Source organism: Syngnathus scovelli, chromosome 2 (genome assembly GCF_024217435.2).
Source record: "Syngnathus scovelli strain Florida chromosome 2, RoL_Ssco_1.2, whole genome shotgun sequence".
Classification (NCBI taxonomy): Eukaryota; Metazoa; Chordata; class Actinopteri; order Syngnathiformes; family Syngnathidae; genus Syngnathus; species Syngnathus scovelli.
The window spans coordinates 547961-560396 of record NC_090848.1 but is presented as its reverse complement, the minus strand read 5'-3'; the positions used below and the strand labels follow the sequence as shown (position 1 = coordinate 560396).

Genomic DNA, 12436 nt, shown 5'->3' with positions numbered 1-12436 from the left:
TGTGTGCTTCAATCTATTTCTTCGTTACGTCGCTACTCTAAAATGATTTGATGTGAAGCCTCACTTAAAGACAACGCTCAGTTCTCCAAAATTTTTCAAAGCTGTGATTAAGACTCTGGAAACGAGACATTGTTGTTGCCGATAAGCTTAAGTTTGGTGTAATGTGCCCCAAATTTGCCGTGCAGCGCCTTGTTAGAAAACAGCAAGTAGAGGATTTCAACAGTCACGTGTGCCTTTAAAAGTAGAAAGCAGGTCAGAGTAATTTAGCTGTAAAGCTTATCGTTTATTTTGGCCTCATTCGGACATTTCACTTGAAAATCCAATATGGCAAACCTTTCATGACAGTATGACGGTGTGCCGTGAGATGATAAATTTGGATAGCTGGATGGATTCAGTAGGTTCGCTGGATCTCACCACGAGAGGGCGCCTCGTACACGTTAATGACCCTCGTCGCCTCAAACAGTAGCGACTCGTGAGGAAACGCTCGTAGGAAATAACCGCGTTGACAAACGCGTGGAAAACAACGAAACAAAATGTTTGGACTCGGATCCCCTTCCCTCTTCCCGTTTTTAATAGTCATTCAAAAGTGTTGTTTAAAGGTATCACCAACAGGTGGCGCCACTGTAGACGTGCTGGTGGTGATGTCACCTCATTAGCATATTGGTGACTATATGTAAGCCTGCGTCCGCCGGAGTTCCACTTTCTGCTGTTGCGACCCTACTGCCTAGATCCTCCAAACGATTCGTCCTCACCAGACGGTAAGCTACATTTGAATCATTACTCGTCTTTTTGAGCCATTCTCGTCCCCTATCCCCATTAAATATAAATATATATATATTTAAAAAAAAATTGCAGCCCCGCCGCAGGTCTAATGTTGCATTGGTGCTGGCTTTATGTAAATGAAAACATGTGCAACCGCATAAAGGCGCTGTTTTTGGAGGAGCTGCGAATGATTTCATCCAAGAGTGCACGCGCTCTTTGTCCAACCAGCGCACCCATGCGAGTGTGTGTTTGCCTTTGTTACAAGCGTGCCCCCACCCCCCATTAGCGCCCACTTTTACTTACCCACGGGCCTCCACGGCTTGCCTCCTCCAATGTGCTGCACACCAAGAATGATTTGTGCTGGATGTGAGGACTGACCAACTGGAACTGGGCGGTGGTTTCTTCACGTTGAGCCGCATGGAAGTAAGAGGTGGATTGGGCCATGACGAGCAGGAAAAAAGATCATATCGCTAGACTGGCCCAATTATTGATGAGCAAATGCTTTGACTGTTCATTTGGTCATCGTCTGCGTCTTCTTTGTTTTCCTTGTGGGAGTCTGCACGGCGGAGCGCTATTGTTATGTAAATTTGCGGACTTGATTGGAGCATCCCGATGTGGGCTGACTGACTTGGGTGGATGCCAATCAAATCACGACGGCCGCAGCCGCAGGGCGAACAAAAGAACGAGAGCGTACGAGCCCACGAGCAAAAGTCCATCTGCGTAATGCTACATGGATTTGGCCAACGCCCTGATTTCATAGTAAGGGAGGGGTGCACATACACAGGTGCCGTTTTTTTTTTTTTTTAAACATCAAGACTACCAGGAATTCTTAAAACGACTATTTGGACAATTACTTTTGGGAACAATTTTTATTTTATTATTTTGTATTTTTTGATAAGGACTTTTTCGGTCTTGCAGACCTGCAAAGATGAGCGACAAACCCGACATCTCAGAGGTGACCAGCTTCGACAAGAACAAGCTGAAGAAGACGGAGACTCAGGAGAAGAACAGCTTGCCCACAAAAGAAAGTAAGTAAGCCTTGGGAGCTGCATTCTCGCTCTCTCTCCCTCTCTCTCTTTCTCTCTCTCCCTCTGCACAAATATGACTGAGCGTTTTCTCTTCCCTCCTTTCAGCCATCGAACAGGAGAAGGCGGCCACGACGTCGTGAAGCCCCTCGCCATGCTCCGCGGCCCCCACCCACCACCTTCCCAACACACCTTCCCTCCTTCCTCCCTTCCTTCCTTCCTTCCTTCCGCATTGCCTTGTTCTCATCAGTCACTTCATGTAGCTGTATAAGTTTGTAACCGAGCGACCCGATTGCGCAGACGGGACGACGCCTTCGGTCGACGCAACGCGCCGCGCCGCCATCTTGAGGTCTGTTTTGTTGAGAAAGATGGAGAAGAGTGGAGGAGGGGGAGGAGGATGTGGTACAGGATCCTGGAAGTTTTTCAATGCCTGACTTGGCTCTGCAGTGGAGAGGTGGAAGGGACAAGGAAGGGCCTGCATCCTGGGAAGTGCCCCCCACACACACACACACACCCCCCCCCCACACCACCATGCACGTCACCACCCAATTTCCCGCGTTGCTGCTTTTTGCGCCAAAGCTAAGGCGTCAAGCTTTTCTGCTATTGTTATGTCGTCTTTCTAATTTTCCAAAAAAAGTGCACAACTTTGTTTGTACAATGTGAATGACCACCACCGCCCAAAAATGATACTGTTGTATGTATGTTTTGTTTTTGTTTTGTAGGATGATAAAAAATTGATTTCATCTAGTTCTGAAAACAAACGGACCTTGTTTGTGGTTAAAATGCCCTTTTGTTTGAGCGATTCACAATTTTGAAAAAAAGTCAACCGAGTCCGTGTGCTTTGAGATTGATCGTTGGAAGATTTTTTTTGTTAAGTCCCAACAGTTGCATTATTCCGCCACACATCATTGCAAGGAATGGAAAACCATGAAATGTTGTAATAAAAAATGATTTGTTACTACGATGTGTGCTGGAGAAGTGTTTGCAAGCTACGCCGCAGGACACAGTCATCACGTGTTGTATCTTTTGCCCTCATCAGCAGCAGAAAGGTAAATAAACAACAACAAAAATCACATTTACGGACAATTTGGAGCAAAACGTGCGCATTCTTGCCAAACTCAAGCCGCTGACAACTAGAGTGGGCCAAGTCTCCTTTTGCTGGAGACTGATTTAAAGCTTGAAGTTGCAATAAAATCTGGGGGATTTATATTTGAGTCATTTATATGGCAATGACTACTTGTAGATCTGGGGTGTCAAATGAATTTTTATGACGGTAGTTCCTAAATTGGCCATGATGATGGTGAAACCACATGAATACATCCCTTATCATTTCATTTCAAATGATTATTATGTGTAATAGAATTGTATTTTGTTGCCATACCCTCTATTGTAGTTTTGCTGACTTGGGTTTTCCAAAACTGGTCCGATTTTTCTGGCCCGTTGACCGGGGACTCACATTCCCAAAACATGCTCGGTAGAGTCGCTGCACTGCCTTAAGTAAGGGACGGCGTGACCCAGAGGACAAGGTGTCGCCTCAGCGACAGATTTGCTCCGTCTCCTAAACTGCCTTCATCCTAAAATTAGCTGCCACCGACAAAGCCTTAATGTCATTAGCATGGAGTTGGCAGCCGCCAACGCCCGCTGATCGCCGCGCCGCGCCACGCCGCGCCACGCCACGCCACGCCGCGCCCTTCCTTCCTTCCTTCCTTCCTTCCTTCGTTCTGGGTGGACAACGAGGAGAAAGTGACGTCCCCGGTTAGCGTGAAGCGTGCACGGCTTCCCTCGTCTGATCTTGTCCTCCATGCATAGTGTAAGTGGATTGGTGTTAAATCAGTTTCGCTTAATGAGATATTAATCTGTATTCAGGATGGGGGGGGGGGCAGATTGGCCAGATTAACCTTCCTCCACAGAGGAAACACAGGAAATCCATGGTTAACAAACTAAGATTCCCCCAGCCGTCGCGTGAGGGTCAGTGAAATAATGAACAATAAATCATGTCGTATCACTTTCGTGCATCATAAGGTGTCATCAATAAACATAAGAGAAACTTCAAAAACCGTACTTTGAGCATTCTAATTAGCTCGCAAAGATTTGAAATATATCTAAAAAAAAAAGGATATCAGATCATATTTGTTTTCACCTTAGGGTCAAAAGGACACAAAACAACGTGAAAATAAAAGAAAAATTGCAAAATTACAGCAAGCAAATCACTAAATTGGCAAGGCTGGAAGTGCTTTTGGAAAGCAGCTCCCTGTTGTTGGCAGCCATGTTGTTAGTGAAAGCAGTAAACGTCATCTGGAAAAGATTGAATTGAATCAATTAGCTCCATTTTAGCCCCCTTAATTGATCCCAGAAGTTCGAGTTTCCCTCATATCACGGCACAATTAAGGCATGTGATCTTGAAGTAGCTCTGTCTGGTAACCCATGGCAACAGCTGTTGCTGAGTCACATCCTCGTCTTCCTGGCAAGACGGCTCCAGCTGCCGCCGCCGCCGCCGCCGCCATCGTGCTCCGAATACTCGGGAGATTACCGATGCGCCACATGCGGCCCAGTTGTCTGGGTGTAGGTATTTCCCCGGTATTGATGACACATTATACATTATCCAGCCATCTGCTTTTCTTGTGTAGCGTGCGTGCTTCAATTTGCTATGTCATGATCATGCTAAGAGGAACCCAAGCGCACAACAAACCTTTTAAACTCATCTTTGTTTTTTTCCACAACGTCTCGATCAATGGAGACACGCTGATTCTGCTGTGTGTCTCCATGGCAACCCAACAGCATTTGGCATGCGCCTGCGACCCAGCAAGCATAACGGCACAAATATACAGCTGCAGAAATCATACAAGTTTCCCACCCAAATTAGATTCACACAGGTAAAAACGAGCGCTTATAAAAAATACACCGGTTGTCAAATCTCTTCCACAAGCATCAAAGCGCTCAGGTGTACGCAATAAACCAAAGCTGCTGAGCTGGTGTTAAATGTTGAATTTTATAGCCTTTCCTTAGAGAGGTGAGTGCATTTCCCTCTGCTGCTTTGATTGATAAGAATTACATTCAATGTTGCAGACGGCCAAACGCTTGTTAAACACAAGCAAGGCACATTCTTCAAACGCTCTGCCAGCTTGTAAAGTGCGCTCCTCCCCTCCCCTCCCCTCGTGGAAGTGCACACCGGTTAAATGTTAGGCAAGCAACCTGTCTGTCAATTTTTAAAACCCCTTTGAAGACCCATTTTACTGGGTCAAACTCAAGGGGGCCAAATTCGGCGCGCGACGTTATTTCCCATGGCCCGTAAAGGCGAATCATGTGCGTCAACTTTCTTGCAAATTTTCTTCGCTTTTCACAACAAAGATTTCAATTAAATGAAATCATCCATTGCTTTTGATTTGTGTTGGACAGAAGTGAGAAATGTGTCTGATTTCTCCGGCCAGCCGTCACCAGTCTCTACAGATCAAGCGGGAAAAGAGCACATGCTGGGCAGATGATGCTTGTAGCTGTCATTTCAATTTCCTCTCCTCTTTTTTGTTATTGCCAGCAGGATATATGTTTTTTCTTCTCAGTAGCCATCACGTCTTAGGCCTGCCTGGAGGTTAGGGGACTGTTTAGACTTTGATCCCCTCCCTCCCTCCCTCCCTCCCTCCCTCCCTCCCTCCCTCCCTCCCTCCCTCCCTCCCTCCCTCCCTCCCTCCCTCCCTCCCTCCCTCCCTCCCTCCCTCCACCACAGCCCCACCCTGACCTTGTGTCATCGGTCTCTGTATATAAAGTGTATGACACAAGACTTGCTCAAAAGCGTCATTGTGCAATGTTGAGGATGTCAAATGTGCACATTGGACACAGTCTCCAGCAATGTGAGTCATGTGTTGATCACTTGCATTTATAGGATGAATGGGATTTTTTTTTTTTTTTTTCGATTTGGCTTGACAACCAAGGGCATCATGACATATGCAGAATCCTGGTGGGAATTCAATCGTTGTGTTGACAACCCTCCCATACCCGTCTTTGTCAAAACACAAATGTTTTGGTGTTGAACAGGATGTGGATCAGTGCAGATAAGCCATGGTCTAGTTTTCATCTAAATGTTCTCCCACTTTTCATTTATCGCCTCGGCTTTCGTTCAAATAAAAAAAGATATATATTGACTCCTCTGTCTCGTTAACATTGCTAACACTGTTTCGGAATCAGTTGGACGTGTTTCACTTCTTAGGGAAGGAGCCCAGTTGAAAGGAAGTTCGTGGAGGACAGTAGCTCAGAACCGAGGAACGGGAGTTGTTAAATGAAACTACCGTATCACCATTTGAGTTTCTGTCGCTGACCCCATCTAGTCGTATGCCGTCTCCATGGCAACAAATGGGCAAGCTCGCCGTGGTTACCTGGCTAAAGTGATACACAGCATTCAGCGTGTGTTACTTCATGTGTTTATTCACCGAGTACCCGTGTGGAACTCTGATAACCGAGCAAATTCTTTATTGATGTCAGTAGCTAGCTGCATGGCACTTGTGAGTCTATTACAACACCCAAACAGTAAAGATAACTCGACTAAAATGGAAATGTCAAATTCGCGTGGCGCCACACTCACTTCAGTATTCATCAGAACAAAGACTTCAGTTGTGATTTTGATTTCAGGCAAATCCAAATCCATTTTTTGGGTCGTCTTTTCAAGAGTAAAAATAATGCGTTTACGTAAGTCTACACACCCTTGTATAACTAGGGATGTGGCTGTGTTCAAGATTAAACAATGGCGTTCAAACGCAAGTACCTCTGATTACCTTAGATACATTTCTAATATTATTTTTGCTTTCTTGTAGAAATGCTCAAGTTCCAGCAGGAGGATGGCTACCATCACCATGCAGGTATGATGTTCTGTTTTATTTGTACCGACAAAACATAATATGGCCAGTTCATCAATTAATCAAGATGATGACCTAGTAAGGAGTAAAAAAAATACTGGTATGTGTTTTAGATGCTGATGACTAAAAAAACCACTTAAGTAACAGTACGGTAACAGTAGTCAAGTATTTCGTTGCTTCCCGCCACCTGTTGGATTTTTTTCTCCTGCAGCTGTACAAGGAAATAATGGAGCTTCCTGTTTTGGAGTTCAAAGTTTTAGCTCTCTTAGCCAAGTTTCCTCCATGCGAGTATCAAAGGGTGATTTTGCTGACTTGTTGAACGATGGTGAAGCCAAAAAAGCGATGTGGTCGGTCATTCAATGATGTGGCGACTTGTGCGCTTTTTGGCGTTGATGATAAATTCCCATCACAAGATTGAAAACATTTCAGCTGTCACTTGTGTGAATCGAGTCCCACATGCCTGAATGCCCCGCTGTCTTTTTCAACTGAAGACAGACGCTCTCTGTGTCTTTTTTTTTGCACCCCCCGCCTCATATAAAGGCTTCAGGCTGACGTGTGCCGACATTCCCTCGCCGCCCCTCCATCTGCGGCATCCCTATTCCAATTGAACCCAAGTAGCGGTTGGGCATCTTTGTTTGTCAATCTGGCAACGAACCCCCCCCCACCGCAATTGTTCCCCCCGCCATTTTGTGCCCCAGCATAGGCGCGGTGCCAAGAATGGGTGCAATGAGTGTACAAGGGGCACGCTCGGGCATCGCGTCACCGAGGAATTATTACCCAACAACTCAAATCATCATCATCATCATCATCATCATCCAGTCGATCCTGATTTAAATAAAGACCAAAGTATACGTATTGTGGGTTCCTATGAACAGCAGAACCTGAAAAGGCCCAGCTTGCTCTGTCACAACTCGGGCCTCTTTTCTCGCAAACCAACCAAATCATGATGTGGATGAGTAACACGAGCCTCGGCCAGAACGGGTTTGTTTACATTGGCGGGGGGGGGGCTAAGCTTTCGGCCCACTTGCGCAACATTCGGATGTTGCTCGGACTTTGTAGGCCGGGTGTCTGATGTGGGAGGGGAGAAAATGTCCACTATGAGAGGACTTGAGACCCCCTGCCAATTTGCAAACAATAGTGGTGAACTTTTCTTGTGTAGGTCAGAGCAGGTGAGCGCCATGTAAAATGGCCCCATTTTCTCTCTCTTATTTATTCTGTCGATTTCATGATTGAACGCTAAGCTTGTAGGATTTCTTAGCAAAGGCTCAAAAAATCAAACGGTAGAAAGGGGAATCAACTGGAATTAAACGGATGTGAGAGTGAACGAAGATATAAGCAAAGGAGAAGGCTGAAGGCTTCAGAAAGAATGGCTGTGCCTGTCGCCAAAAAAGAACCCTCACACACCGCCCACGTCTCTGTCTCGAAAGGTCAGCGGGGCAAGTTCCCAGAAACAATCGCTCCCTTGCCATAACAAATCTCCCAAACTCTTGCCCCGCACACTCCTGATTTCCTTGAATGTGTTTTGATACATTTGGCCAAATTTCTCATCTTCCCTTTCACTCGTGTCATCAGTCCTGCCGACGGTCTCGATTGAATCGCCAATTTTTAGCTTGACGTAAAAGGGTTGATATTCATGCAGTTTAAATCTGGACATGGTCACATAAGAATGAAAGAATTTGGCAAGAAACTGATATCGAGACCGGAGGAGTCACAGAAAGGCATCAAAGTGGAAAAAATGATCAATCCCAATGTTGATGTCCCGCTCTTCATGAGGATGAGCAAATGTATCCAAAAAGGCGATGCGGCCTGAGGCCATTTACATTCCGTCAAACTAACAGGGCGATGAGATTAGATTAGATTAGCCGCCGCCGCCGCACGTTTGCCCACATTCTCGTCCCCGGCAGCATCCGATGGAGGAACAATGGGTCGATGTTGGGAACGAGCATTCCTAGCTCCATCCGCCAGGCCGGACGCACGAGTGGAGCTAAAGCCATTAGAAGAGAAGCAAATGGTGTGTTGACAGGACAACGCGGCAAAATGGATTTGTCAATCTGTGTCATTGTAGAGCTCAGTGGATGGAAATGGTTGGAGTCCAAGCCTGGGCTGCGGGCCAATAAAGAGGACGAGCTTCTCCTCTCTACTGGTAAAGGCTTCGTTTTGGAAAACCTTGTTTTATTTTCCACGTTGCTTTCAGTAGGAGGGACATGCTGGTATTTATCTCTGACAGCGATGAGTTTGGATCTTCACAAGGGCTCTTGCGTTGACAAATGTCTATGTGTAATATGGTGGGAAAAGAAATCATAATCATAAGATACAAAAAAATGTTAACCATATTCAATTCATATTAAAATACTAAATTAATCAACTGAATTAATTTGTGGGAAAAGTTCTCAAGCATAAGTTTATCCTAAAAAAATCCAAAAGTAAACTTTGAATGACTATAATTCAAAATATGAATTTAAACTACCTTCCTGTGAAAAAGCTTTTTTTTTTCAAAGAAAAATTCTCAGTGTTCTGCAGCCGACATTTTTAAGGAAGTATCCATGAGGCTAACCTGGTAAATTTCAGGTACACAAACTCTTTCATTGATCCAGTATCCATTATTTATTTTATCTGGACGGCTTCACTATGTAGCCACACAACAGAACAAAGAGCATTACAGTACCTCACACAGGCAGGCCACTGATTCCCAGCAGGCAGCAGCAAAAAAAAAAAAAAAAAAAAGGCATGCGCATGTCTGAGGGTTAAAGCATCCGTACACAATTACCCTGGAGGAATTGAAAGATGGAGGTGAAAGCCTGAGCCAAAAGGTCACAAGAAAAGCGGATCTCTTTGCAGACAGCTCTGCTATTTTCACAGGAACTAGAGAAGTGGATGTCAAAACTGCTGCATACTTTCACAACACGAGACAATAACATCTAAGATCGCAGCCTCAACGAAAAGTGGGCATTTTCATGGCGTTGTCACGGAAACCGCAATCGGGCAGATGGCTCGGGGAATCGATGGCTCTGACTCAAGCCAGCCGATCTGTGTACATGCCTCGGACTCAAGGGAGACGCTTTGGCCTCGCTCCGAGCTTGTGTTTCACCGGGCATGTGTCGCTGATAGCTGACATCATTTACATAAGAGAAGCGAAAAAGAAGAAAAAAGCCAAGGCCCTCCCTCCTCTGTCAGCAGGTTCTCAAAGTGCTTTGGCTCCAGTGAGATAACTCCAACCGTTGGTATCTGGGTTGTGCTTGTGTAGTCTAATCATCCTATTCCACAAACTCTGTAACCCGAAAGGCATATTTGCCCTGAAACAGTAAAAAGGGTTTGATCTAAAATTTTGATTCTAAAGCTTGGCTGTGGTATTACGCATGAGTATTCATATCCATAGAGACCGTGGAGACGGTCGGTCCTCTCTGCATTATTCCCCATAATCCAGCAGGATGTGCCGTGGCCGGTTGTCATGCTTGGAAGGAGCCAATCAGTACACGTAGCCTTATGTAACCACTGCATCCATCCATCCGTCCGTTCGTCCATCCATCCGTCCGTCCGTCCGTCCATCCATCCATCCATCCATCCATCCATCCATCCATCCATCCATCCATCCATCCATCCATCCATCCATCCATCCATCCATCCATCCATCCATCCATCCATAGCTCCTCACTTTTCCCTTGTGTTTTTCGCCACTCCGAATCAGACACGTGCGCAGGAGCTGGACCGAGCTGGAATTGTGAACATTCCTGCCGTGAGACAATGTCTGCTGTTGGCCATTCCTCAGACATTAGAGCCAGGCCACGGCAACAGACGAGATAGCGGCCAATTCTTCCTTTTGCACTTATGTCATGATGTCATACGTGTGTTAGCTTGCCGCAGCAGGCATGGAAAAGCAGAAGCGGTCAGAATACTTGCATTCTGTACCTAAGTAAAAGTACAATTATGTGTTAAAAAACAAACAAACAAACAAACAAACAAACAAACAAAAAACTTGCTAGCTTCGGTTCAATATGTTCCCAAACTTTGCTAACAGTGTGAATTGACTCACAAAAAAAATACAAACGATTACTGCTGAAAAATGTTTTTACCTGTATGTTTTGTTTGCTTGCTTGCTTGCTTGCTTGCTTTTTAGAGGGAGATTAAGAATTTTGTGTGTTTAGCTATCATAAAACACAAATCCCTCTTGGAATCTGCCATCAAACAAGTGTATGAATGAATGGAGATATAATACACCTTTTGATAATGGAGATATATTTGTTTTTAATCATTTGGATAATTTGGCACAACAACAGAAAAAACTCTCAGAGCAAAGCAAGTGTCATCTTTTAATTAACTTACATAGGAAAACCAGCTAGCTAAGCTAGCATTAGCACAGGCCGTTATGTCATCATAGCTTTGCTAAAATTGTCAATTGAAAATGCTAAATGAGGTAAAAATAGCAACTCCAAATCTTTGTCTGGATATACTTGTTCCCCCCAGATTAGACAAGATCATTTTTTAAACACTAGAAGTGTGTGTGCTTTTAGACTAGCAACAATTTTGACATGAATAAATGCTAATGTACTAATGTTTTACGAGTCCCCCGTTTTCAAGGTATTTATCAATCGACCAAAAGCAATAACACGCTTATTTTGACCAAGTAAGTTGTGAAAAGTACAGAACAAATACTCAAGTTATGTAGCTCGTGTTCTTTGTTACTTGTCACGACTGGACAAAGCCAGCCTGGCCAATGCTGGACCTTCAAATTTCTGGAGGTACTGCCAAGAGGTTCCCCTGCTGTGGCAGCTGCCCAACTGATCTGTGGGCATTGCTGCTCATTAGAAGCCTTTGTTGCTTATTCTGGTTGTGTGCACGTGTGTGGGCTGCTGATGTGATGAATGAACTGTGGCAGGTGGTGGCAGAAGGTTTTCCTTGACATGTTCATCAAATGCTTGGCTGCAAGCTATTCATTTTGCTGAAAAAAAAAAAGGTGAAAAAAAAACTTGAAAGTGCAATTGACTTTTTGGGGGGTTTGGTATTATCGTGTTCCTGCATGAAGTCAGCGCTAAAGAATGTGGGCTGTTCCTTCTTCTGTTGCACTGAAAGCAGCCGAATAACCTGGATGCCATTTTATTCCCATGTTGAGTGGCTCATTTTTTTTTCCCTTTCCCTCTTCTGCTATTTGGCCCTGAGTGAGCTTAAGAATCACCCATTTTTGGTGCAGAGTCGTCATTGTTTTAGGAATGTGGGAGGGTTGTTTGGGAGGCGAGGATTGTCCAGACCGCCGCTGGCGTCCAACTACTCCTTTTAACCCTTCATTAATATCACATACAGCTTTCTAACAACGCACGTCATAAAATGGGTTTATTGGACATTCACCACTCCCTTTGTTAACCATGCAGGTATTCCCCCCCCCCCCTGCTGCTGCTGATGCAATGTTTTGCGAGCTGTACGCAAGCGGCCAATCGGCACACTGCTTTGTTTTTAATTGGCTTACAACCTCGCAACATGCTTGCAGTTACCAAGGGAAATCAAATATGTTTGCTGGGAGCGAGCACACAAGTTTGGCAAACGGCAAGTTGAGCCCCTTCGAGGATATGTTCTATAAATTGGTGAGAAATATAGAGCAATCATATAAAACAATTTTACATTGGTGAACACATTACAAACATATTTGATCACCAAAATCAATCACCAGTGTAAAATGTATAGAAAAAGCTTTATCACAGTATTTCTTTATTTGTGCCTTTAAGAGGCGGGGCTTAATGGTGGCCAACAGCAACATTAGCATGAATTTGCTTTCCGTGTTTTACTGTTTTCTCAACAACAGAAAAGTGCTATGGC

General features: G+C 44.7%; 1 protein-coding gene across 1 annotated transcript; it reads left to right on the top strand.

Annotated features, from left to right (window-relative positions):
* Positions 1-624: 624 nt before the first annotated feature.
* LOC125987979 (thymosin beta-12) lies at positions 625-2748 on the top strand. The gene is made up of 3 exons (XM_049752672.1): positions 625-758; positions 1681-1790; positions 1896-2748. Exons 2-3 carry the CDS (start codon positions 1691-1693, stop codon positions 1928-1930), a joined length of 135 nt encoding a protein of 44 aa, XP_049608629.1. The 5' UTR covers positions 625-758; positions 1681-1690; the 3' UTR covers positions 1931-2748.
* The last annotated feature ends 9688 nt before the right edge of the window (positions 2749-12436 follow it).

Coding starts and splice junctions, on each gene's coding strand:
- LOC125987979 (XM_049752672.1), top strand. CDS start 1,691: ATGAGCGACAAACCCGACATCTCAGAGGTGACCAGCTTCGACAAGAAC. Junction 1,791..1,895: donor CAGCTTGCCCACAAAAGAAA/GTAAGTAAGCCT, acceptor CCCTCCTTTCAG/CCATCGAACAGGAGAAGGCG.